The sequence below is a fragment of the Balaenoptera musculus genome, chromosome 14 (assembly GCF_009873245.2).
Source record: "Balaenoptera musculus isolate JJ_BM4_2016_0621 chromosome 14, mBalMus1.pri.v3, whole genome shotgun sequence".
Classification (NCBI taxonomy): Eukaryota; Metazoa; Chordata; class Mammalia; order Artiodactyla; family Balaenopteridae; genus Balaenoptera; species Balaenoptera musculus.
In genome coordinates, this window is record NC_045798.1 from 42,879,697 (window position 1) to 42,904,827 (window position 25,131).

The 25,131-nt window shown below is 37.8% G+C and overlaps 1 protein-coding gene and 2 non-coding genes across 5 annotated transcripts in view; 2 read left to right on the top strand and 1 right to left on the bottom strand.

Annotated features, from left to right (window-relative positions):
• Positions 1-4,392: 4,392 nt before the first annotated feature.
• Positions 4,393-25,131, top strand: part of PSMA8 (proteasome 20S subunit alpha 8) — a 37,475-nt gene continuing 16,736 nt past the window's right edge. For all 3 annotated transcript variants that reach the window (XM_036823484.1, XM_036823485.1, XM_036823486.1), the window contains exon 1: positions 4,393-4,494. In XM_036823484.1, the coding sequence (XP_036679379.1) occupies positions 4,393-4,494 (102 nt within the window). The remainder of the gene's footprint in view (positions 4,495-25,131) is intronic.
• Positions 11,717-11,821, top strand: LOC118880445. Its single transcript, XR_005016313.1, has one exon. It is a non-coding gene; the product is annotated as a U6 spliceosomal RNA (small nuclear RNA).
• On the bottom strand, positions 14,353-14,425 carry TRNAW-CCA. Its single transcript has one exon. It is a non-coding gene; the product is annotated as a tRNA-Trp (tRNA).

Consider the following 25,131-nt stretch of genomic DNA (forward strand, 5'->3'; position numbering starts at 1 on the left):
TTAAAACATTTTACTTATTAATTCATTTAAAATATTAAACTCATTACATATTGATATGTTTTATATACTTCTATTAAAAATACTATATTTTCCCAAATTTGAAAAATTAGTGAGAAGAATGAGATTGTAAATCTCATTCATGTCTGGCTTAATAAAATATAGTTGGATTCTTATATCTCCTTCTACATGCAAACTGTTGCAATATGTTATTTTGGTTGAAATATAGAGAAAAAACTCACAAAGATACATATTAGAAAATAGAGGAGTATTTTTTATAGCCTTTTTAAATCACTGCACATCAATCATTCAGTGAATTTCAATCATTGGGTCTCCTTTGATACTAGACCAGTGCTCAGAAGGTGATAGTTTCTTAAAGTTGGTTGAAACACAATTTAGAATCCTATGAGTGAACTTTGATTATTACATTAAAATCCACTGGTCTACAGCAATTTGAATGTCTTTTTTCCTAATAAATTTTATTTATTTATTTATTTATGGCTGCATTGGGTCTTCGTTGCTGCATGCGGGCTTTCTCTAGTTGTGGCAAGCGGGGGCTACTCTTCATTGCGGTGTGTGGGCTTCTCCTTGTGGTGGTTTCTCTTGTTGTGGAGCGTGGGCTCTAGGCACATGGGCTTCAGTAGTTGCGGTACATGGGCTCAGTAGTTGTGGCGCTGGGGCTTAGTTGCTCTGTGGCCATGTGGGATCCTCCCGGACCAGGGATCAAACCCGTGTCCCCTGAATTGGCAGGCGGATTCTTAACCACTGCGCCACCAGGGAAGTCCTGGTAAAGTTTTTAATTATGGGAAAGTTGTCAAGTTCATGGTGATGTATACAAGTCTTCCAAAATTCTAATTTTTGCTTAAAAGCTTGAATTTTATCTTTTGAAACACATACTGTTGTTTTATTGAAATGACAGGCTAATTTTGTTCATTTTCAAGAAATGCCTGCCCAAATTATAACTCTGAATAACCACAGTGTGTCAGTCATTCTTTCAAGTATAAATGGTGTTCCACAAGAAAGGGAGCTGGTTCAGTTAGCAACTCAAATATTTTAAAAAGTGCTTTTTCTCAAGCTAACTATCTTACTTTGAAGGCAGCAGAGGTGCTTTATGAGTACTGCCCATTATGTCATTCTGAATATTAAAAAGACAGGTACTCAAGAGACAAAATTTAATAAAATTAATAATTTACTGCTTATTCAATGATAATCTAAAATAAAATTGGCATTTTTTTCCATAGGTGCTTAGTGGTAAAAAATACAATGTTTACTAGCACGGTTTGGTACTACTGCCTTGATTTATTCTAAGGCTCTAGCAGTTTTACCCATTTCTTTTGCACTGTGAATGTAAATATCCACACGGTGAAAGGGCAAATACTGTTTTAGTGTTATCACTATAGGCTTGACATTGTGAATCCCTTGAAAGGTTTCTGGGTACCTCCAAGATCTCTGAACCACAGTCTGAGAAACACTGCTTTATTCTAATCATGGATTGAGATGATTCAAAGCTCAGTGTTAGTCCCTGTGAGAACAGGTCTATTTTTGTTTCACTCTTACTTCGGGGCTGTGGCCCCCTGAGTGCCAAACAAAAGCCTAGGTGTTTTTCATGACCTCTATACCCTGACAGACTTTGAACTCCAGTTTTTGTTTATCAAAGGTCTCCTTTACTTCTCATGTAGTGAGTGCTTTGGAAATAGGCAAATACCTCCAAGGGAAGATGCTAAAACTCTAAAAGTTTTCCTTCTCTGAATCTTGGCACCACAAACCCTAGTTGCAGTCAGCATACATATTTTTTAAAAAATATTTTGTTCAATATTTCTAATTGTTCTCAATAGGATATTTGGCTCAAACCATCAAGGCTGTCATTGCTGGAAGCCTCTAAGCATTAAACTTTCTCAATGTTGTTTTTATTGTTTAAGTATAAACTATGCTTGCTGTAAAAATTTTTAAATAATACAGATATACATATAAAGTTTAGAACAGTAACTTCTCTTTCCTTACCATGTCTCCCCATTCTCTTTCCAATCCCTGGCCTCCTGCAAAGAAAACCACTTTTGTCAAATTGGTGTATGTTCTTTCACTCTTTTTTTTTTCTGTATATTTACAAATGTATATTTATACATATATACATGTTAAAAATATATAAATGGGTTCATGCTACATTTTTACTTTCCTAATTTCTCTCTTACAGAATAATCTTAACTTTTTAGTTAACTCAGTGATTAATAACAATAGTTAACATTTTTCAAGTGCTTATCTGTGTCAGGCACTGCCCTATGTGCAATAACACATTATGTCATTTGCTCTTCACAACAAGCTTATGAAGTAAGTATTATTACCCTTGTTTTACAGATCAGGAAACTAGTTTTTTGTGAAGTGAAATATACCTACCCAAAGCCACACTGTTAAGCTGCAGTGTCAATGTGAATCCCAAATGTGTCAATTAATCCTTGTCAACATTTTAATGCTATCATATTTGTGAAATAAATGCTAAAATACATCATAACACTTGCAAAATGTCTTTCAGTCAAAGCTATATACATATTTTCTACCAACGTCAATTTCCTGGTTCTGATATTGTACTATAGTCAATAAAATGTAACATATTGGGTAAACTAAGTGAAGGGTACAAGAGACCATTCTGTATTATCATCGTAACTTCCTGTGAATCTACAATTATCTTAAAATAAAATGTCACAAAAAGTTACATACTGTATGATTTTATTTATATAAAATTTTTGAAACGACAAAATTATAGAGATGAAGGACAGATTTGTGGTTTCCAGGGTTGGGGGAGGGGAGTAGGATGGGTATGACTGTAAGTGAACAGCACAAGGGACCTTTATGGTCACAGAACAGTTCTGTATTTGATTGTGGTAGTGCGTATACCAATCTACACATGATAAATTGCATAGAACTATGTACACATACACAAATGAGTACATGTAAAACTGGTAAAAGCTGAATAAGTTTGCATCAATGTCATTTTCCTGGTTTTGATATTGTACTATAGTTATGTTAAAATATTACCATTGGGGGAAGCTGGGTGAAAGGTACAGGGGACCTCTCTGCACTATTTTTGAAATTTCTTGTGATCTATAATCATGTAAAAAGAAAAAGAAAAAATCATATTATTCAACAATGACACCAAGACACTTCTTAAATAACAGCTTCTTGCAAATGTTGGTTTACCATAACATTGTAAATTTCAGAAACTCTTGAAACGTTAGAGTGAATTGGTTTGGTTAGGAATTTTTTTCTTTTTTAGTAAAACCAGACTTTTCAAGAGTTTCTAATATTAAAAAAAAGATGGGGGGGCATGGGGGGCTAAATACAAACTGCTTTTAGTAGTCAACTAAAACTCTGAATTAAGTATTTGGAATTGAGGGTATAGAGTTCTCCTCTTTTGTGGGTAGGCTTTTTTCTTTTTTTAGTTAAGGTTGGTTTCACCAAGCTTCACATCCTCCCCGATGGAAAACAACAAACATGGAAAGTAATAACAATACTTAAACTTACCTGGCTATTACTATCCACTAGGCACCATTTTAAGTTATTTATACCTATAAATACATTAAACCTCAGACGAACACTTTTCTACCAATTTTTAAATATTCGCATTTTATTGATGAGGACAAAGAGACAAGAGTTGTTTCACAGGTAGTAATGTTGTACCAGATTATACAGACTTTCTACAACAGTTAAATTTGCAGATATCTTTCAAGTTAGCATAATTTGGGCTTTTAGAAAATTTCTTTGGTTAAAATAGTATTATCTTAATTCCTATCATTAGCATTAGTTTGATGGACTATTCGCTCATTTGCTCTATTTTGATCACAAGGCAGAAATGGATGAAAGAAATGAAAAGAGAGAAAGAGCGCGAGCAAGCGCAAGGACAAATGAAAATTCGAAAATTATAACTTATTTCTTTGGGTTAAAATAATGTAAGATAACGAAGGATGGAGGGGAAGAGAAAGAGAGAGAAGGACATTTTAGAATTTGAATCCAAAAATAAGAGGTTGAAAATTAACTTACCACTGGTTCTCTAATAGGTTTGCGAAAACAAAAACATCTGATCTTTGAAGTTCTCACTATTAAGCCCTAATCTTTTAGGGTCATTTTAACAACCCCACTCCTGGAGCAACACCAGCGTGGGAAAATTGGGACACACGCGCCAGGCACTAAGGATAGCAGAGGAACACAGTCGACTCGCAGGCACAGCCTCGAACCAGCGGAAGGCCACGAGGACCCCCTGAGCTGTCCCCGTGATCACTTCCGACGGCGTCTTGAGCATGCGCAAGCACTTCCGGGTAGCATGTGGCCACAGGTGTGACTCCTCTGCCCCCTCGACTGAGGCAGCGTGGAACTCACAGCGGATATTGCGGTAGCCCTGCGCCGATGGCGTCTCAGTATGACCGGGCAATCACTGTCTTCTCCCCGGACGGACACCTATTCCAAGTGGAATATGCCCAGGAAGCGGTACAGAAAGGATCCACCGTGGTGAGCGAGCAACTCTTCTTGACCACCGGTCCCTGCCCTGTGTCAGGCCTTCCTTATCCCGCTGCCCCAGCGCATCACTCAGTGTAGGGGGACAAGAAAAGAGTCTCCCACGTGTGAAAATTGCCTCCTTCCTTTATTGAGGGAGTTGCTGTTCTGAAATGTGGGATGGAAGCGGTGGAGTTAAAAGTTGGTAGATTTCATAGGTTTCCGTTGTGCAACTGCCTTTAACAGTCGCTGTAAACGTTTAACTAGGGTGTGTGTACGTGTGTGTGTGTGTGTGTGTGTGTGTGTGTTGTAGCCTTGACTGTAGAAGAGATATTAATGCTGTGTCTGACAGTAAGGAAAGAAAAGACTTCTTTCAGCCTGTAACAGCCTGCCTGAATGCACACTGCCCACTTCCTCAGGATTTGGCAGACACATGGAAAAGTAATAATTACAGTAAAAATCAAAAATCAAACATGGCTGTCCCTGAAATGTGGCTTAAATCGATGTAAAATTAAATCTTTGTTGAGGGAACGGTTGAAAATGCTAATCTACTCCAACACTTTCACCTTTTAAAAATAATTGTCCAAAAATTTACTCCTGAATATTTAGCAGCCTTCTAGAGGCTTTAAGCCCAAGAATCTCTGCTCTTTTGCCATTTCCACTTCTTTTGGTTTGGTTTTTTTTTTTTTTTTTAATTTATTTATTTATTTATTTTTGGCTGTGTTGGGTCTTCGTTTCTGTGCGAGGGCTTTCTCCAGTTGCGGCAAGCGGGGGCCACTCTTCATCGCGGTGCGCGGGCCTCTCACTATCGCGGCCTCTCTTGTTGCGGAGCACAGGCTCCAGACGCGCAGGCTCAGTAATTGTGGCTCACGGGCCTAGTTGATCCGCGGCATGTGGGATCTTCCCAGACCAGGGCTCGAACCCGCGTCCCCTGCATTAGCAGGCAGACTCTCAACCACTGCGCCACCAGGGAAGCCCTTGGTTTGGTTTTTAAATAATACTGGAATTCCTTGAGAGATTATACCCTCCTTTAAATTGATATACCCACATTTCTGAAAAACTTTAAAATATTCAGGGCAGCAGTAATGCTCCTGCCAAGTTTTAATTATATTTAATAATCTTGGCGATTTATAAAAATTTAAAAGGACAAAAGTGCCCTGGTGACCAAAGATATATTACCCCAAATCGTCCAGATCCTAGCCTTTGAATTCAGGAGGATCCAATTTTTTTTAAATCTTTCAAATTTCATGAGCATGTTTGTTGTGTATCTTGGAAATTGAGACACTAGCTATGACAATACGCAGTGCATTTCTAATTCTAGTAGTATCTGTATTTTCTCTCACTTTCCATACCAACTTAGTTATGAAAGGAATTAATTCACTTTTATCATAAATCTATCAAATGTAAAGTGGTAAAAAAAATAACACTAGAAAGACTCTTACCATTTTTTAAAGTATTTTTCTATTTAATTGGGCCCTCTAGTTTTACTTCTGTTTTGTAAGTAATTCTTTTGGAATTGTAAATTTAAGAAAAGCCTGATGTAGCTTAAACCAAAAGGGTATCATTTTGATAAAAACAAAAATTATATAATCCCCAGCATGCCATGAAGCATATGGTTAGAAAATAATGCCCGAGTTTTAGAACCTAAAATAAAGGGAGTAATGGGAGAAGACTGAGGTGTAATAAGAAACCGCATTGGCTATTTAAAATGTTTTAAGAATGCTATAGAACTGATTGATGGCTCCTTTGTAATGAACTGTAAAAGGGTAAGGATATAAAAATACCTATAGTGGGCATTTTTAAAGACACATTGGAAGGATGAGACAGTTTTGTCTCAGGATTCTGAAATTATAATTTGCATCTTTGTATGGAGTTATTCATTGTGTTTCCTTGAGGGCACTATGACCTTTTACGTGGGGTAAAGTTTATAATGGCATTGTTTATTAAAATATGTCACAAAATATTCCGTCTATAAATGACAGTTGATATGATGAGTTATAAATAAGCTGAGGTTGGCCAGTTGTGACCAGTATGTAGATACGATATTATTTGGTAATACAAAAAGTTATATGGGCCACAATTAGAGTCCTTGGGTTCTGCTTCTTTCTTGATGATTATCTTACAGCATGAAGTGAGGCAAGAGGCCTGTTTTCTTTTTGCTTTAGTTCCCTATTATATAAATGAAAAATATGTTTGAATAACATTTCAAAGAGGTAGTACTTTCTTTTTAGGGAAGAAAAAAATGAATCCTTCACAATATTCCCATGAAAAAGTTAAGATTTATTATCCTTCCTCATTCTGTCCTTTCCCTGACCCTGAAATGTTATTAGCTCCATATTTCCTATTTTATCAAATCTCAGCTCCACAGTCTGGCCATGAAAGTCTTCCACGATCCACATCCACACTCTTTAATTAAGGGAGCAGTTTCGTGGTTTTACCAATATATGTTTCTGCCTTGTAGGTGGGGAGAGTGGAAAACACCTCTCTGTCACTCTCCATCTTACTTATCCTCTAAGAGTCGTCTGCACATTTCTTTCCTTTGTGGCCCTGTCTCTGATCCAGTCCAGTCATCATGGATCTCTTTCTTCTTCTGAATTTATCATCTGTACCACAGAGCAGTGTAGAGTATTTACTATTTAGCCTCATATTCTCTTTAACTTCAGGTATTCTTAATAGTCTTCTCATACCAACTGGTTAGTAAGATCTTTGAGAATCTAGATGGTGTAATTCCTTTTGTGCTTCTACTGCAAGATATATAGTGGATGAACTGGCAAGGAAGTAAACTACCATTTAAGTAATACCTATTTTATAGCATGTATTTCATGTACATTATCTAACGTTAGGAACAGTATTTAATTCCCTTTTTAATGTATGTGGAAATCATGATTAGGATGCTTTCATAGCTTGGTGAAGGTACCCAACTAGAAAGTGATAGAGCCCGTATTCTCACTTAAGTTTTTCTAGTTCCAAAGCCTCTGCTCTTTGCATTGCACCATGCAATTTATTTCATAAATTTTGTATATTACTTATCTGTCAACATCATGAGTGTGGAAGCTAGATATGTATCATGTAAAGCAATTAACTTCTCTAAGCTTCAGGGTTTTTTTTTAACAGTAAAATAGGCCTCGAAATAGTGCCTGCTTCATAGTGTTGATGTGATAAATGAATGAGGCAATAATACATGTTCAGCATCTTGCACAGTGTCTGGTTCACAGCAAGTACTTAATAAATGGTAGGTATTATTCTTTACTATCCCTTTGTTTTCTCCTTTCCTTCAATTTGATCTGTAGTTCTTCTAGCACTTTCATTTATTATTTCAAGACATTTTTGTTGAACGCTTACATCTGCCAAATGTGGTGCTAGGTCCTAGGATTTCACAGTGGACAAAATAGACTCAGTCAATGGCCTCAGAGAGCTTACTCTCTAGCAGGAACGTTAGATGACTATGAGTAGATAGTCCTAACAAGGCCTATCTGAGTATCATAATGGGAGAATATGAGGCATTGTGGGAACTCTAGGTGTTAGGTCCCCATGAAGAAGTATGTAATATTTAAGTAGACACCTGAAAGATGAAAGTTAGCCAGGTGAAAAAGTGGAAGGGGAAAGAGAAGAGTATTTTAGACAAAAGAAATAGCGTATGGGAAGACCAAGCAGGAAAATATGACTATGGTTCACAAACTGGAAGGCATTCAGGATTGCTGAAGCAGTGGGAAAATGGGAAGAGATGAAGCTAGATACAGGAGCCAGATCACGGAATACTTTTGAAGGAATAAGAAGCCTTGAAGGGTTTTACTTTGTTTGTTTGTTTTTAAATCCCCCTAAGAAGTGTTCATCTGCCTTTTTTTTTTTTTTTAGTTTATTTATTTATTTACATATGGCTGTGTTGGGTCTTCGTTTCTGTGCGAGGGCTTTCTCTAGTTGTGGCAAGCGGGGGCCACTCTTCATCTCGGTGCGCAGGCCTCTCACTATCGCGGCCTCTCTTGTTGTGGAGCACAGGCTCCAGACGCGCAGGCTCAGTAATTGTGGCTCACGGGCCCAGTTGCTCCGCGGCATGTGGGATCTTCCCAGACCAGGGCTCGAACCCGTGTCCCCTGCATTGGCAGGCAGACTCTCAACCACTGCGCCACCAGGGAAGCCCCCCCTTGAAGGGTTTTGATGTGGCTATTGCCGTTCTGTCTTTCTAATAACAGACTGCATTTGTCCCACCAAAGAGGTACTCACATGACCCGAGCAGAATCATTCATAGTTTCTGTCCTCCTGCGATGAGCAAGTGACAGAAATCTGGCCAATATAAGTCCATCCTCGGGACTTTTCTAGCTAGAGATAGTGGTAGCTTTTTTCCTCTCGGAGAACTGTTGGGATATGAGTCCAAGGTTGCTGGTGGCCATCTTTTTTTCTGTACAGATAAAGCCTCTCTGCATCAAGAGAGCAGGAAGGCTGATATGCAGAAGTAAGTATTATAGTCCCTAGATCCTTTTGTCCCTAATCCATCTCTGTGTTGTCTTGGTTTGCCTAGTGAGAAATGTTCCCTACTAATACAGGTTTTTAAGTAGAGGAATGCCACATTCAGATTTTCTTTTCTTTTTTCTTCATATTCTTATTTTTCAAAGACTTCTCAGACTGCATCGTGGTCAGTGGATTAGATGAAATCAAGACTGGAAGCAGGGAGACCACATAGGAGTCTATGGAAGTAGTCTAGATGAAAGATGATAATAGTTCTCACTAGGGTTGGGGCAAAAATGGAAATAAGGCAGATTCTGGAGAAACTTAAGCAGCATAGTTGATACATTTGATGATTATTTGGCTGGTACTGGGGGTGGGGGAAGGAGAAGAGGAGGTACTGAAGAGGGAGGAGTTAGAGAGGGTGCCTCCATTTCTGGATTTAGCCTCTTAGTATATGGCACTGCCACTTTTTTAGGGAATATGAAGCACTAAGTATGAGGAGAAGATAACTGAGGTTTGGACTTTTTGAGATTGAGATGCTTATAGAATCTGTAGTAGGCAGCCTCTAAAATGGCCTCTAATGATCCCCACCTTCTGGTGTTCATGCCCTTAAGTAACCCTCTCCCCTGGATGTAGGCTGAACCTAGTGACTTGCTTCTAAGGAATGGGATAGGCAAAAGTGATGGAACATCACTTCAGATATTAGGTTACAGATGGTGACTTGCGTCTTGTTCATCCTCACTCACTCTCTCATTTGTTTACTCTGGTGGAACACAGTTGGCATGTTGTGATTTGTCATTTGGAGGGTCCTATGTAGCAAGGAACTGAGGGAAGCTTCTGTTAAAAACCCAGTGTGGAGCAAAACCCAGTATGGAACTGAGGTCCTTAGTCCAACAATCCACAAGGAACTGAATCTTGTTAAAAACCATGCGCGTGAACTTGTAAATGGATTCTCCCCCATGAACCTTGAGATGAGTGCAGTCCTGGGGGACAACTTGGTTGCAGCTTTGTGAGAGACCCTGAGCCAGAGAACTTTGCTAAACTGTGTCCAGATTCCTGATCCACAGAGACGGTGAGGCAGCTGAATGTACACATTTGGAACTCAGGATATTGATCTGGGCTGGAGATAGTTATCGGTATTTTGAAGTGTATCCTTTCTCTCCCTTGCTTAAAACCTACGTTGAAGGTCAAGTAAATGAGTATTCTTGAGTACTCTTCTTCACTAGAGAAGACAAAATTTAGACTATGTAGACTAGGGTAGACTGCAACCTTAAGGGACCTTAATGACCCTATGTGTAGTCTACCTTGGCTAAACACTGGGAGGAGTGGGGTAGAAAGCAGGTTACTATAAGCTGAGAGTTGATGACAGTATTTGGCCTTGAAGTTGAGAGAGAGAGAGGCAGAATTGAACTTAAGTGGTCTTTACGATTTTGTTTAAGATAAGAGAGACTTCAGCATACGTTTAAATGTTGGTGAGAAAAAGCCTGGAGAGAAAGTTGAGGTTGATTTGTTTTAACTTCAAAAGGTTATTTAAATGGCATCATACAATATGCAACCTTTTGGAATTTGGTTTCTTCCCTTGAGATTCATCCAAGTTGTTGCATATTATTGCAAGTAGTGTTCCATGGTATGGATGTACCACAGTGTTTAACTATTCATGTGTTGGAGAACATTTGAGTTGTTTCCAGTTTGGAGCTGTTATGAATAAAGCTGCATTCATAGCAGGCTTTTGTATGAACGTAAGTTTTTATTTCTCTGATACAAATCTCCCAAGTGTAGAATTACTAGATTGTATGGTAATTGCATGTTTTACAAGAAGCCGCCAAATTGTTTCCCAGAGTGGCTGTACCATTTTACATTCCTACCAGCAATATGTTAGTGATCCAGTTTCTACACATCCTTGCCAGCATTTGGTGTTACTGTCTTTCATTTTAGCCATTCTGATAAGTGTGTAGTGATACCTAAGTGTGGTTTTAATTAAATTAGCCATTAATGGCTAATAATGTTGAACATATTTTCATGTGCTTATTTGCCATCTGTATATCTTCTTCATGAAATGTCTTTCATGTCTTTTGTCCATTTTCTAACTAGACTGTTTAGTTTTTTTACTGTTGAGTTTTGACAGTTCTTTATATATTCTAGATTCTGGTACTTTGTCAGTTAAGTGGTTTGCAAATATTTTCTCTCACTCTGTACCTTGTCTTTTCATCCCCTTCACATGGACATCCACAGAGCAAAAGTTTGTAATTGTAATGAGGCCAAATTTATAATTTTTTTCCTTTTTATGGTTCATGTTTTTTTGTTTTTTTTTTTTAAACAGAAACCCTATGGGATATACTATTTTTTTTTTTTTAATTTTATAGCTACTTTATTTATTTATTTATTTATTTTTGGCTGTGTTGGGTCTTCGGTTCGTGCGAGGGCTTTCTCTAGTTAACGGCAAGTGGGGGCCACTCTTCATCGCGGTGCGGGGACCGCTCTTCATCGCGGTGCGCGGGCCTTTCACTATCGCGGCCCCTCCCGTTGCGGGGCACAGGCTCCAGACGCGCAGGCTCAGTAGTTGTGGCTCACGGGCCCAGCTGCTCCGCGGCATGTGGGATCCTCCCAGACCAGGGCTCGAACCCGTGTCCCCTGCATTAGCAGGCAGACTCTCAACCACTGCGCCACCAGGGAAGCCCTATGGTTCATGTTTTCGGTGTCAAGTTGAAGAACTCTTTGGCTAGATCCCAAAAATTTTCTCCTTTTTTTTTTTAAGAGTTTATAGTTTTACATTTGAGTCTATGATCCATATTAAGTGCTCACTTTGGCAGTACATATACTAAAATTGGAACGATACAGTGAAGATTAATGTGGCCCCTGCTCAAGGATTACATGCAAATTCATAGCATTCCATATTTTTCTAACAAAACTTAAAAACAAAGAAAAATATTGAAAGCAACAAGGGAAAAGCAACAAATAATATACAAGGGAATCCCCATAAGGTTATCAGCTGATTTTTCAGCAGAAACTCTGCAGGCCAGAAGGAAGTGGCATGATATATTTAAAGTGATGAACGGGAAAAACCTGCAATGAAGAATATTCTACCCAGCAAGGCTGTCATTCAGATTCAACGGAGAAATCAAAAGCTTTACAGACAAGCAAAAGCTAAGAGAATTCAGCACCACCAGACCAGCTTTACAACAAATGCTAAAGGAACTTCTCTAGGAGGGAAACACAAGAGAAGAGAACAAAAGAGGAAGGGAAGAAAAAAGACCTACAAAAACAAGCCCAAAACAATTAAGAAAATGGCAATAGGAACATACATATCGATGATTACCTTAAATGTAAATGGATTAAATGCTCCAACTGAAAGATATAGACTGGCTGAATGGATACAAAAACAAGACCCATATATATGCTGTCTACAAGAGACCCACTTCAGACCTAGGGACACATACAGACTGAAAGTGAGGGGATGGAAAAAGATATTCCATGCAAATGCAAATCAAAACAAAGCTGGAGTAGCAATACTCATATCAGACAAAATAAACTTTAAGATAAAGACTGTTACAAGAGACAAGGAAGGACACTACATAACGATCAAGGGATCAATCCAAGAAGAAGATATAACAATTGTAAATGTATATATGCACCCAACATAGGAGCACCTCAATATATAAGGCAAATGCTAACAGGCATAAAAGGGGAAACAATAACAGTGGGAGACTTTAACACCCCACTTATGCCAATGTGTAAATCATCCAGACAGAAAACTAATAAGGAAACACAAGCATTAAATGGCACATTAGACCAGATAGACTTAATTGATATTTATAGGAAATTCCATCCAAAAGCAGCAGAATACACTTCTCAAGTGCACACGGAACATTCTCCAGGATAGATCACATCTTGGGTCACAAATCAAGCCTCGATAAATTTAAGAAAATTGAAATCACGTCAAGCATCTTTTCCAACCACAATGCTCTGAGATTAGAAATCAATTACAGAAAAAAAACCTGTAAAAACCACACACACATGGAGGCTAAACAATGTTACTAGAGGACCAATGCATCACTGAAGAAATCAAAGAGGAAATCAAAAAATCCCTAGAGATAAATGACAATGAAAACCTATGGGATGCAGCAAAAGTAGTTCTAAGAGGGAAGTTTATAGCAATACAATCTTACCTCAAGAAACAAGAAAAATCTCAAATAAACAACCTAACCTTACACCTAAAGCAACTAGAGAAAGAAGAACAAACAAAACCCAGATTAGTAGAAGGAAAGAAATCATAAAGATCAGAGGAGAAATAAATGAAATAGAAACAAAGAAAACAATAGCGAAGATCAATGAAACTAAAAGCTGGTTCTTTGAGAAGATAAACAAAATTGATAAACCTTTAGCCAGACTCAACAAGAAAAAAAGGGAGAGGGCTCAAATTAATAAAATTAGAAATGAAAAAGGAGAGGTTACAATGGATACCACAGAAATACAAAGGCTCGTAAGAGACTGCTACAAGCAACTATACGCCATTAAAATGGACAATCTAGAAGAAATGGACAAATTCTTAGAAGGTACAACCTTCCAAGAATGAACCAGGAAGAAATAGAAAATATGAACAGACAAATTACAAGTACTGAAATTGAAACTATGATTAAAAATCTTCCAACAAACAAAAGTTCAGGATGTGATGGCTTCACAGGCGAATTCTTTTTTTTTAAAATAAATTTATTTATTTATTTATTTTTGGCTGTGTTGGGTCTTCGTTGCTGCGTGTGGGCTTTTCTCTAGTTGTGGTGAGTGGGGGCTACTCTTTGTTGCGGTGCGTGGACTTCTCATTGCAGTGGCTTCTCTTGTTGCGGAGCATGGGCTTTAGGTGCGAGGGCTTCAGTTTTTGTGACACGTGGGCTCAGTAGTTGTGGGCTTTTGGGCTCTAGAGTGCAGGCTTAGTAGTTGTGGTGCACGGGCTTAGTTGTTCCACAGCATGTGGGATCTTCCCAGACCAGAGCTCGAACCCATGTCCCCTGCATTGGCAGGCGGATTCTTAACCACTGCACCACCAGGGAAGTCCCCAGGCAAATTCTATGATCCATATTGAGTTAATTTTTGTATATGGTGTGAGGCTGAAGTTGAAATTCATTTTTCAATGGAGTATTTTAAAATAAATCCCAGATATTATGATATTTCCCCTGTAAATATTTCAGTATTTATCTCGATTTAAAAGGATGTTTTTTATTTTTATTTATTTATTTTAATATTTATTTATTATTTATTTACTTTGGCTGCACCGGGTCTTAGTTGCAGCACAGGGGATCTTTGTTGCAGCATGCAGGATCTTTAGTTGCGGCATGTGGACTCCTCAGTAGCGGCATGCGGACTTCTTAGTTGTGGCATGCGAACTCTTCGTTGTGGCATGAGAACTCTTCGTTGTGGCACGCATGCAGGATCTAGTTCCCCAGCCAGGGATCGAACCTGGGCCCCCTGCATTGGGAGCATGGAGTCCTACCCACTGGACCACCAGGGAAGTCCCAAAAAGGATGTTTTTTTAAAACCATGATCACTCCCAATGAAATTAACAAAAACTCCTTAATATTTTGTAATAGTCTACATTCTAATTTTCCTTATTGCTTACAAAATATCTTTTTATAGTTCTTTTGTTTGAGTCTGAATCTAAAGTCCATGCATTGCAGTAAGCTGTTAGATATCTCTTTTATTCTTGAACAGCATCCCCCCTTATTTTCATGCCTTGGACTTTTTGAAGAGACTGGATTAATTGTTCAGTAGTATCCCCCATCTAGATTTGCCTGATTGTTTTTTTGGCCCTCATAGATTTAACGATTTGGAGAGATAAGTATAATGAATAAATAATTATAAATGTGTTGATTGCATGAACAGATAGATTGTTTAGAGAATAATACAGAAGGATTCCTTGAGGTGAGATTTAAATTGAGACCTGAAATAAGAGGAGAAGCATTCCAGACAGTGGGAATACCACATGTGAAGGCTCAGAGGAGGGAAACAGAATTGTGTTTGAGAAGTCTTGAAAGAAGGTAGTGTAGCTGGTGCTTGGTTAACAGCAGTGACATACTATTGGAGAAGTAGGCAGGGGCCAGATCATGCCCAGCTCTACTGGTAAGACTAAGGAGTTTGAAAAAAGTTTCTAAGGGCAGCGGAAGGATATTCAACTGGAGAGTAATCTGACCTTGTTGATGTTTTTAAATGCTCATGCTGGCTGCTTTGTGGAGACTAGATGAGGGTACAGTGAAGGGGGAGGATGGAAGGAGGAAGGTGGGGAGCAAGAGAAGAAACTGGAAAACCTATTAGGATATGCCGTAGTATGTAGTCCAGGCAAGAAATGATGGTTGTTTTTACTAGAGTGGTGATAGGAAGAAGTGGCTAGCTTTTGCAGGTAAAATGGACAGAAACTTAGCGATTGATTGGAAATGGGTAGTGTGGAAGAAGGAATGATAAAGGATGTCAACCAGATTTTTGGCTTGAACAGTTGAATGGACGGTGATTCATACTCTGAGACGAACCTGGCTGCTGGTTTGTGATACTTTTAACAAGCTGTGAAATAGTTTTCACAAATAATCTTCTTCCTGCTTTTCTAGTGTTATTTTTAATTTAGGTATGGATGTTGAATTTTATCACGTCTTTGTAGTTTTATCATTTACTTTTTATTTTTACAATTTGATTGTTTTAGTTTGTACTACTTCAGTTGCCGGTATCAGAAATTCAAATCAAACTAATTTAAGCAAAAAAAGTAAATCTATTGAGTCAAGTATCCAAAGGGAGCAGCGGTAAACCTTCCTTTCAGGTTCAACTATATGGCTGCTAGGGTATTAAACGATGACAGCAGAACTGGTGTGTCTCTTCCTCCCTTTCTCTCCTTCTCTCTCCCCTTCTATCTCTTGCTTCCTCTCCCTATTACTTTCACCCTCAGACATAACATCTCTACGTGGTGGCTCCCAGAGAGCCCTAGGCTTCAGGCTCCCAGCTCTAGGTACAGCAGAAGGAATTATCTTGCCTTCCAAACACTTCCAATAAAACTTTAAGGATTTATCATTTGGCTAGGCTGGGTTACATTATAGCCCCACCTGAAGACTCAGTATTTTTTCAAGAACAATTGAAGTTCTGTTCTTATCAGAAGGCCAAAAATAACAGATCTCCACTTACCCAGTGTAACATTTATATTAAAAGATTTACTTTTATTGATGTTCCTAAAACTCCTGGAATGAACCATACTATTTATGGTATATTGTTATTTTTCTGTACCTCTAGATTCTATTTATGAATATCATTTTGAATGGGCATCAGGTTTCCTAAGTGAAAATCATTAGTACTTTTTGCCAGATTTTAACATTGTTACGTAGCTTTCCCCGAAAGCATTAGGGGGACTTCTCTGGTGGCGCAGTGGTTAAGAATCCGCCTGACAAAGCAGGGGACACGGGTTCGATCCCTGGTCCAGGAAGATCCCACATGCTGCGGAGCAACTAAGCCCGTGCGCCACAAATAATGAGCCCACGTGCTCCAACTACTGAAGCCTGGGCGCCTAGAGCCCATGCTCCGCAACAAAAGAAGCCACAGAAATAAGAAGCCCACGCACCACAATGAAGTGTAGCCCCCGCTCGCCGCAACTAGAGAAAGCCCGCGCACAGCAACGAAGACCCAACGCAGCCAAAAATCAATCAGTCAATAAAAATAATTTTAAAAAAGCATTAGGAATATTTCAATTTTGATCTGCACCGTAGAATAATTTAAATAGCATAGGAAGTACCTATAACAGAAGATTAGAATTTATCCATGAACCTTCTAGGTCTGACACTTGCTTTTGAGAAATAGTTCTTTCCTGACATTATCCTATGTTGGTTAGTGAGAGTGAGACTTCTATCTTTTCTTGAGTAAGTATGAGCAATTTTTAATTTTTCTAATCTGTCATCTTTTTTCCAGTCAGATTTTCAAATTTATTAACTTAGAATTTTTAAATTCCTACTTTTCACACTTGCATATATTTGTTTTATCCTTTCCTCCTCTTGGCTATATTAACTGAAATACTGCTTTTAATTATTTATTTTAAAAAACATATCTTGGGGAGTCCGCTGGTGACCTATTGGTTAGGATTCTGGGCTTTCACTGCCGTGGTCCAGGTTCAACCCCTGGTCAGGGAACTGAGATCCCGCAAGCTGCTCAGCGCTGCCAAAAATTAAAAAAAAAAAATTTTTTTTAATCTTAGTATTATTTATCAATTGTATTGTTTTCTCCCTAACCATTAATTTCTGCTTTTGCCTTACTTCGCCTCTTAAGTTTAGCTTAAGTATTTTTATTCCTTTTTGATCTTCTTGAATGAATTCTTAATTTTTATTTGATTTTATAAAGTGAGATTCTGAATTTTCTTCTGAGCCTAACTTCATCCACAGAAGACTTTAATATTAGGATTTTCATTATAAGCATTTTCTAAAGAGTCTGTTTTGACAGTTTTAATCACTTTTATCAAGTCAAAAATTATTTAGGTGAGAGCTACATAAATTATTGTGTTCTCTTGTGATCAATGAATTGAATTTGATTTATTTCAATTTTGGGAAAATATTGAGATTTTTTTTGAGTCCTAATATATGTTAAAGTGTTATAATGTCCCACGGCTTGGTAGAAAGGCATATTCCCTGTAGGGTATAAAGTTCGACATGTGTGTATTAAGTGATGGTGGGATGTGGGGGGAGGGTAGCTGATGTTGGATAGAATGGTAAGAGAAGGAATATTGGATAAACTGACAGACTTGAAGTAAGGGAATAAGAGCAAAAGCCTTGATAAATTGTCTGTGTTTTACTTAACTGGAAGATGTAGTCTCAGATCTAGTTCTATATATTTAACTTGTTCTATATTTTTACTTCAGTAATACTAATTCAAGCACACCTTTTTGCATAATTATGTTGTATAAAACAGTACTAATACCACATTTGGTCACACGGCAATCATAAAACACAAATGCCTCTCAAAATATTTACATTACATTGTAATACAGAATTAAAATTTTCATAGATTACTCTTGAACCCCTGAGAAAAGGGTCATGTTTCCCAGAAGTCCCTATCTGAGAGTTACTACCCTTATACATTATTCTTTAAACTTTTTCCCACTTCCTTCCCAAATGAAGGAGTGGAGAGTGGAGCAATAGTGATTCTTCTTATTATATTCATGTTTGCATTGAGGTTTTCCTTATCACTGATGTAGCGTGAGGGCATTTGGTCTTTCTCTTGGCTGCTTACGGCCCCTATTCCTTATCCCTCCAAATTGTGAGATTCATGGGAGAGCTTTCAGGATTTTTTCTACTTGACTTTCTTTTTTTTTTTTTTTTATTTCTGAGATATACATTTTAAAGTATTAACTAGGATTATGACTTATAACATTATACCAGAACATAAAAGATTTTTAGAAATTTCATGTAATGTCTGAAACATTTATATTAACATATTTCCATACAAATAAACCAATGAAAGTTTAGTATTAGTTGTTTTGTTTGTTTGTTTGTTTATACTGCAGGTTCTTATTAGTCATCAATTTTATACATATCAGTGTACACATGTCAATCCCAATCGCCCATTGTACATGCGTATGACATCTTTTTTTTTTTTTTTTTTTTTTAACAGCTTTAATCATTCTTTAATGAAAGGTGATTTAACTTAATTTTTTTTTTTTCACACACACACACACTGTATTTTATTTTTACAAGACATAAATAGACTGACACCAAGCATTGTACATGGATGACCACAACAAAAGCAACAATGATTGCAATTACCAAACATGAAACACACTCATACTATGTCATAATATTGACATTCAGTCCAGTAATCCTCCACTGTAACAGCTCCTTTACTTTGCAGTGAAAATTGATTTGTATATTCTTTGCCTCTGAGTCCTTGTGGGATTTTTTTTTTTTTTTTTTTTAAATTCAGACAGAAAGTCACAAAAATTATACTCATCCTCATCAGTTCACTCAGTCCCATGTAATTAATTTTTTTTTCATCTTGATCTTTTGTTAGCACTTTTATGAGTTCATCAGTTTTTCATTAGAGTTCTGAAAATGCTTATTCATTCAGTTCAGCAGTACAGTCAGTTACCAGAAACCTGTACTTGTCAGAGTCTTTTCCATGAATTTCTTGAAGATGAAACCCTTTTATAGGAACATATTTGCAAAATCATCAGAGTACACCCAGAACTGTCTGTAAATGACAAAAGACTTAAAAAAGACCACGGTTAAAGATTTGATGAAAGTTCATAATAATGCAGTTGACAAGAAAATTAGTTATTTCTGAGATATACATTTTAAAGTAATAACTAGGATTATTACTTATAACATTATACCAGAACATATAAGATTTTTAGAAATTTCATGTAATGTCTGAAACATTTATATTAACATATTTCCATACATATTTCCATACAAATACAAATATAAGATTTTTAGAAATTTCATGTAATGTCTGAAACATTTATATTAACATATTTCCATACATATTTCCATACAAATACAAATATAAGATTTTTAGAAATTTCATGTAATGTCTGAAACATTTATATTAACATATTTCCATACAAATAACCCAATGAAAGTTTAGTATTAGTTGTTTTGTTTGTTTTTTTTATACTGCAGGTTCTTATTAGGCATCAGTTTTATACACATCAGTGTATACATGTCAATCCCAATCGCCCAATTCAGCACACCACCATCCCCACCCCACCGCAGTTTTCCCCCCTTGGTGTCCATATGACCATTCTCTACATCTGTGTCTCAACTTCTGCCCTGCAAACTGGCTCATCTGTACCATTTTTCTAGGTTCCGCATACATGCATTAATATACGATATTTGTTTTTCTCTTTCTGACTTACTTCACTCTGTATGACAGTCTCTAGATCCATCCACGTCTCAACAAATGACTCAATTTCGTTCCTTTTTATGGCTGAGTAATATTCCATTGTATATATGTACCACATCTTCTTTATCCATTCGTCTGTTGATGGGCATTTAGGTTGCTTCCATGACCTGGCTATTGTAAATAGTGCTGCAATGAACATTCGGGTGCATGTGTCTTTTTGAATTACGGTTTTCTCTGGGTATATGCCCAGTAGTGGGATTGCTGGGTCATATGGTAGTTCTATTTTTAGTTTTTTAAGGAACCTCCATACTGTTCTCCATAGTGGCTGTATCAATTTACATTCCCACCAACAGTGCAAGAGGGTTCCCTTTTCTCCACACCCTCTCCAGCATTTGTTGTTTGTAGATTTTCTGATGATGCCCATTCTAACAGGAGTGAGGTGATACCTCATTGTAGTTTTGATTTGCATTTCTCTAATAATTAGTGATGTTGAGCATCTTTTCATGTGCTTCGTGGCCATCTGTATGTCTTCTTTGGGGAAATGTCTATTTAGGTCTTCTGCCCATTTTTGGATTGGGGTGTTTGTTTCTTTGATATTGAGCTGAATGAGCTGTTTATATATTTTGGAGATTAATCCTTTGTCCGTTGATTCGTTTGCAAATATTTTCTCCCATTCTGAGGGTTGTCTTTTCGTCTTGTTTATGGTTTCCTTTGCTGTGCAAAAGCTTTGAAGTTTCATTAGGTCCCATTTGTTTATTTTTGTTTTTATTTCCATTACTCTAGGAGGTGGATCAAAAAAGATCTTGCTGTGATTTATGTCAAAGAGTGTCCTTCCTATGTTTTCCTCTAAGAGTTTTATAGTGTCCAGTCTTATATTTAGGTCTCTAATCCATTTTGAGTTTATTTTTGTGTATGGTGTTAGGGAGTATTCTAATTTCATTCTTTTACATGTAGCTGTCCAGTTTTCCCAGCACCACTTATTGAAGAGACTGTCTTTTCTCCATTGTATATCTTTGCCTCCTTTGTCATAGATTAGTTGACCATAGGTGCGTGGGTTAATCTCTGGGCTTTCTATCTTGTTCCATTGATCTATGTTTCTGTTTTTGTGCCAGTACCATACTGTCTTGATTACTGTAGCTTTGTAGTATAGTCTGAAGTCAGGGAGTCTGATTCCTCCAGCTCCATTTTTTTGCCTCAAGACTGCTTTGGCTATTCGGGGTCTTTTGTGTCTCCATACAAATTTTAAGATGATTTGTTCTAGCTCTGTAAAAAATGCCATTGGTAATTTGATAGGGATTGCATTGAATCTGTAGATTGCTTTGGGTAGTATACTCATTTTCACAATGTTGATTCTTCCAATCCAAGAACATGGTATATCTCTCCATCTGTTGGTATCATCTTTAATTTCTTTCATCAGTGTCTTATAGTTTTCTGCATACAGGTCTTTCGTCTCCCTAGGTAGGTTTATTCCTAGGTATTTTATTCTTTTTGTTGCAATGGTAAATGGGAGTGTTTCCATAATTTCTCTTTCAGATTTTTCATCATTAGTGTATAGGAATGCAAGAGATTTCTGTGCATTAATTTTGTATCCTGCAACTTTACCATATTCATTAATCAGCTCTAGCAGTTTTCTGGTGGCAGTTTTAGGATTCTCTATGTATAGTATCATGTCATCCGCAAACAGTGACAGTTTTACTTCTTCTTTTCCAATTTGTATTCCTTTTATTTCTTTTTCTTCTCTGATTGCCGTGGCTAGGACTTCCAGAACTATGTTGAATAATAGTGGTGAGAGTGGACATCCTTGTCTCGTTCCTGATCTTAGAGGAAATGCTTTCAGTTTTTCACCATTGAGAATGATGTTTGCTGTGGGTTTGTCATATATGGCCTTTATTATGTTGAGGTAGGTTCCCTCTATGCCCACTTTCTGGAGAGTTTTTATCAGAAATGGGTGTTGAATTTTGTCAAAAGCTTTTTCTGCATCTATTGAGATGATCATATGGTTTTTATTCTTCAATTTGTTAATATGGTGTATCACATTGATTGATTTGCGTATATTGAAGAATCCTTGCATCCCTGGGATAAATCCCACTTGATCGTGGTGTATGATCCTTTTAATGTGTTGCTGGATTCTGTTTGCTAGTATTTTGTTGAGGATTTTTGCATCTATATTCATCAGTGATATTGGTCTGTAATTTTTTTTTTTGTAGTGTCTTTGTCTGGTTTTGGTATCAGGGTGATGGTGGCCTCATAGAATGAGTTTGGGAGTGTTCCTTCCTCTGCAATTTTTTGGAAGAGTTTGAGAAGGATGGGTGTTAGCTCTTCTCTAAATGTTTGATAGAATTCACCTGTGAAGCCATCTGGTCCTGGACTTTTGTTTGTTGGAAGATTTTTAATCACAGTTTCAATTTCATTACTTGTGATTGGTCTGTTCATATTTTCTGTTTCTTCCTGATTCAGTCTGGGAAGGTTATACCTTTCTAAGAATTTGTCCATTTCTTCCAGGTTGTCCATTTTATTGGCATAAAGTTGCTTGTAGTAGTCTCTTAGGATGCTTTGTATTTCTGCGGTGTCTGTTGTAACTTCTCCTTTTTCATTTCTGATTTTATTGATTTGAGTCCTCTCCCTCTTTTTCTTGATGAGTCTGGCTAATGGCTTATCAATTTTGTTTATCTTCTCAAAGAACCAACTTTTAGTTTTATTGATCTTTGCTATTGTTTTCTTTGTTTCTATTTCATTTATTTCTGCTCTGATCTTTATGATTTCTTTCCTTCTGCTAACTTTGGGTTTTGTTTGTTCTTCTTTCTCTAGTTTCTTTAGGTGTAAGGTTAGATTGTTTACTTGAGATTTTTCTTGTTTCTTTAGGTAGGCTTGTATAGCTATAAACTTCCCTCTTAGAACCGCTTTTGCTGCATCCCATAGGTTTTGGGTCGTCGTGTTTTCATTGTCATTTGTCTCTAGGTATTTTTTGATTTCCTCTTTGATTTCTTCAGTGATCTCTTGGTTATTTAGTAACGTATTGTTTAGCCTCCATGTGTTTGTCCTTTTTACGTTTTTTTCCCTGTAATTCATTTCTAATCTCATAGCGTTGTGGTCAGAAAAGATGCTTGATATGATTTCAATTTTCTTAAATTTACTGAGGCTTGATTTGTGACCCAAGATGTGATCTATCCTGGAGAATGTTCCGTGCGCACTTGAGAAGAACGTGTAATCTGCTGTTTTTGGATGGAATGTCCTATATATATCAATTAAATCTATCTGGTCTATTGTGTCATTTAAAGCTTCTGTTTCCTTATTTATTTTCATTTTGGATGATCTGTCCATTGGTGTAAGTGAGGTGTTAAAGTCCCCCACTATGATTGTGTTACTGTCGATTTCCTCTTTTATAGCTGTTAGCAGTTGCCTTATGTATTGAGGTGCTCCTATGTTGGGTGCATATATATTTATAATTGTTATATCTTCTTCTTGGATTGATCCCTGGATCATTATGTAGTGTCCTTCCTTGTCTCTTGTAACATTCTTTATTTTAAAGTCTATTTTATCTGATATGAGTATAGCTACTCCAGCTTTCTTTTGATTTCCATTTGCATGGAATATCTTTTTCCATCCCCTCACTTTCAGTCTATATGTGTCCCTAGGTCTAAAGTGGGTCTCTTGTAGACAGCATATATATGGGTCTTGTTTTTGTATCCATTCAGCCAGTCTATGTCTTTTGGTTGGGGCATTTAATCCATTCACGTTTAAGGTAATTATCGATATGTATGTTCCTATGACCATTTTCTTAATTGTTTTGGGTTTGTTTTTGTAGGTCCTTTTCTTCTCTTGTGTTTCCCACTTAGAGAAGTTCCTTTAGCATTTGTTGTAGAGCTGGTTTGGTGGTGCTGAATTCTCTTAGCTTTTGCTTGTCTGCAAAGCTTTTGATTTCTCCATCAAATCTAAATGAGATCCTTGCCGGGTAGAGTAATCTTGGTTGTAGGTTCTTCCCTTTCATCACTTTAAGTATATCATGCCACTCCCTTCTGGCTTGCAGAGTTTCTGCTGAGAAATCAGCTGTTAACCTTATGGGAGTTCCCTTGTATGTTATTTGTCGTTTTTCCCTTGCTGCTTTCAATAATTTTTCTTTGTCTTTAATTTTTGCCACTTTGATTACTATGTGTCTCGGCGTGTTTCTCCTTGGGTTTATTCTGTATGGGACTCTCTGCGCTTCCTGGACTTGGGTGGCTATTTCCTTTCCCATGTTAGGGAAGTTTTCGACTATAATCTCTTCAAATATTTTCTCGGGTCCTTTCTCTCTCTCTTCTCCTTCTGGGACCCCTATAATGCGAATGTTGTTGCGTTTAATGTTGTCCCAGAGGTCTCTTAGGCTGTCTTCATTTCTTTTCATTCTTTTTTCTTTAGTCTGTTCTGCAGCAGTGAATTCCACCATTCTGTCTTCCAGGTCACTTATCCGTTCTTCTGCCTCAGTTATTCTGCTATTGATTCCTTCTAGTGTAGTTTTCATTTCAGTTATTGTATTGGTGATCTCTGTTTGTTTGTTCTTTAATTCTTCTAGGTCTTTGTTAATCATTTCTTGCATCTTCTCAATCTTTGCCTCCATTCTTATTCCGAGGTCCTGGATCATCTTCACTATCATTATTCTGAATTCTTTTTCTGGAAGGTTGCCTATCTCCACTTCATTTAGTTGTTTTTCTGGGGTTTTTTCTTGTTCCTTCATCTGGTACGTAGCCCTCTGCCTTTTCATCTTCTCTATCTTTCTGTAACTGTGGTTTTTGGTCCACAGGCTGCAGGATCGTAGTTTTTCTTGCTTCTGTTGTCTGCCCTCTGGTGGTTGAGGCTATCTAAGAGGCTTGATGGGAGGCTCTGGTGGTGGGTAGAGCTGACTGTTGCTGTGGCGGTCAGAGCTCAGTAAAACCTTAATCCACTTGACTGTTGATGGGTGGGGCTGGGTTCCCTCCCTGTTGCTGTGGTGGTCAGAGCTCAGTAAAACCTTAATCCACTTGACTGTTGATGGGTGGGGCTGGGTTCCCTCCCTGTTGGTTGTTTTGCCTGAGGCAACCCAACACTGGAGCCTACCGGTGCTCTTTGGTGGGGTTAATGGCAGACTCTGGGAGGGCTCACGCCAAGGAGAACTTCCCAGAACCTCTGCTGCCAGTGTCCTTATCCCCTCGGTGAAACAGAGCCACTACTCGCCTCTGCAGGAGACCCCCCAACACCAGCAGGTAGGTCTGGTTCAGTCTCCCCCAGGGTCACTGCTCCTTCCCCTGGGTCCCGATGCACACATTACTTTGTGTGTGCCCTCCAAGAGTGGGGTCTCTGTTTCCCCCAGTCCTGTCAAAGTCCTGCAATCAATTCCCACTAGGC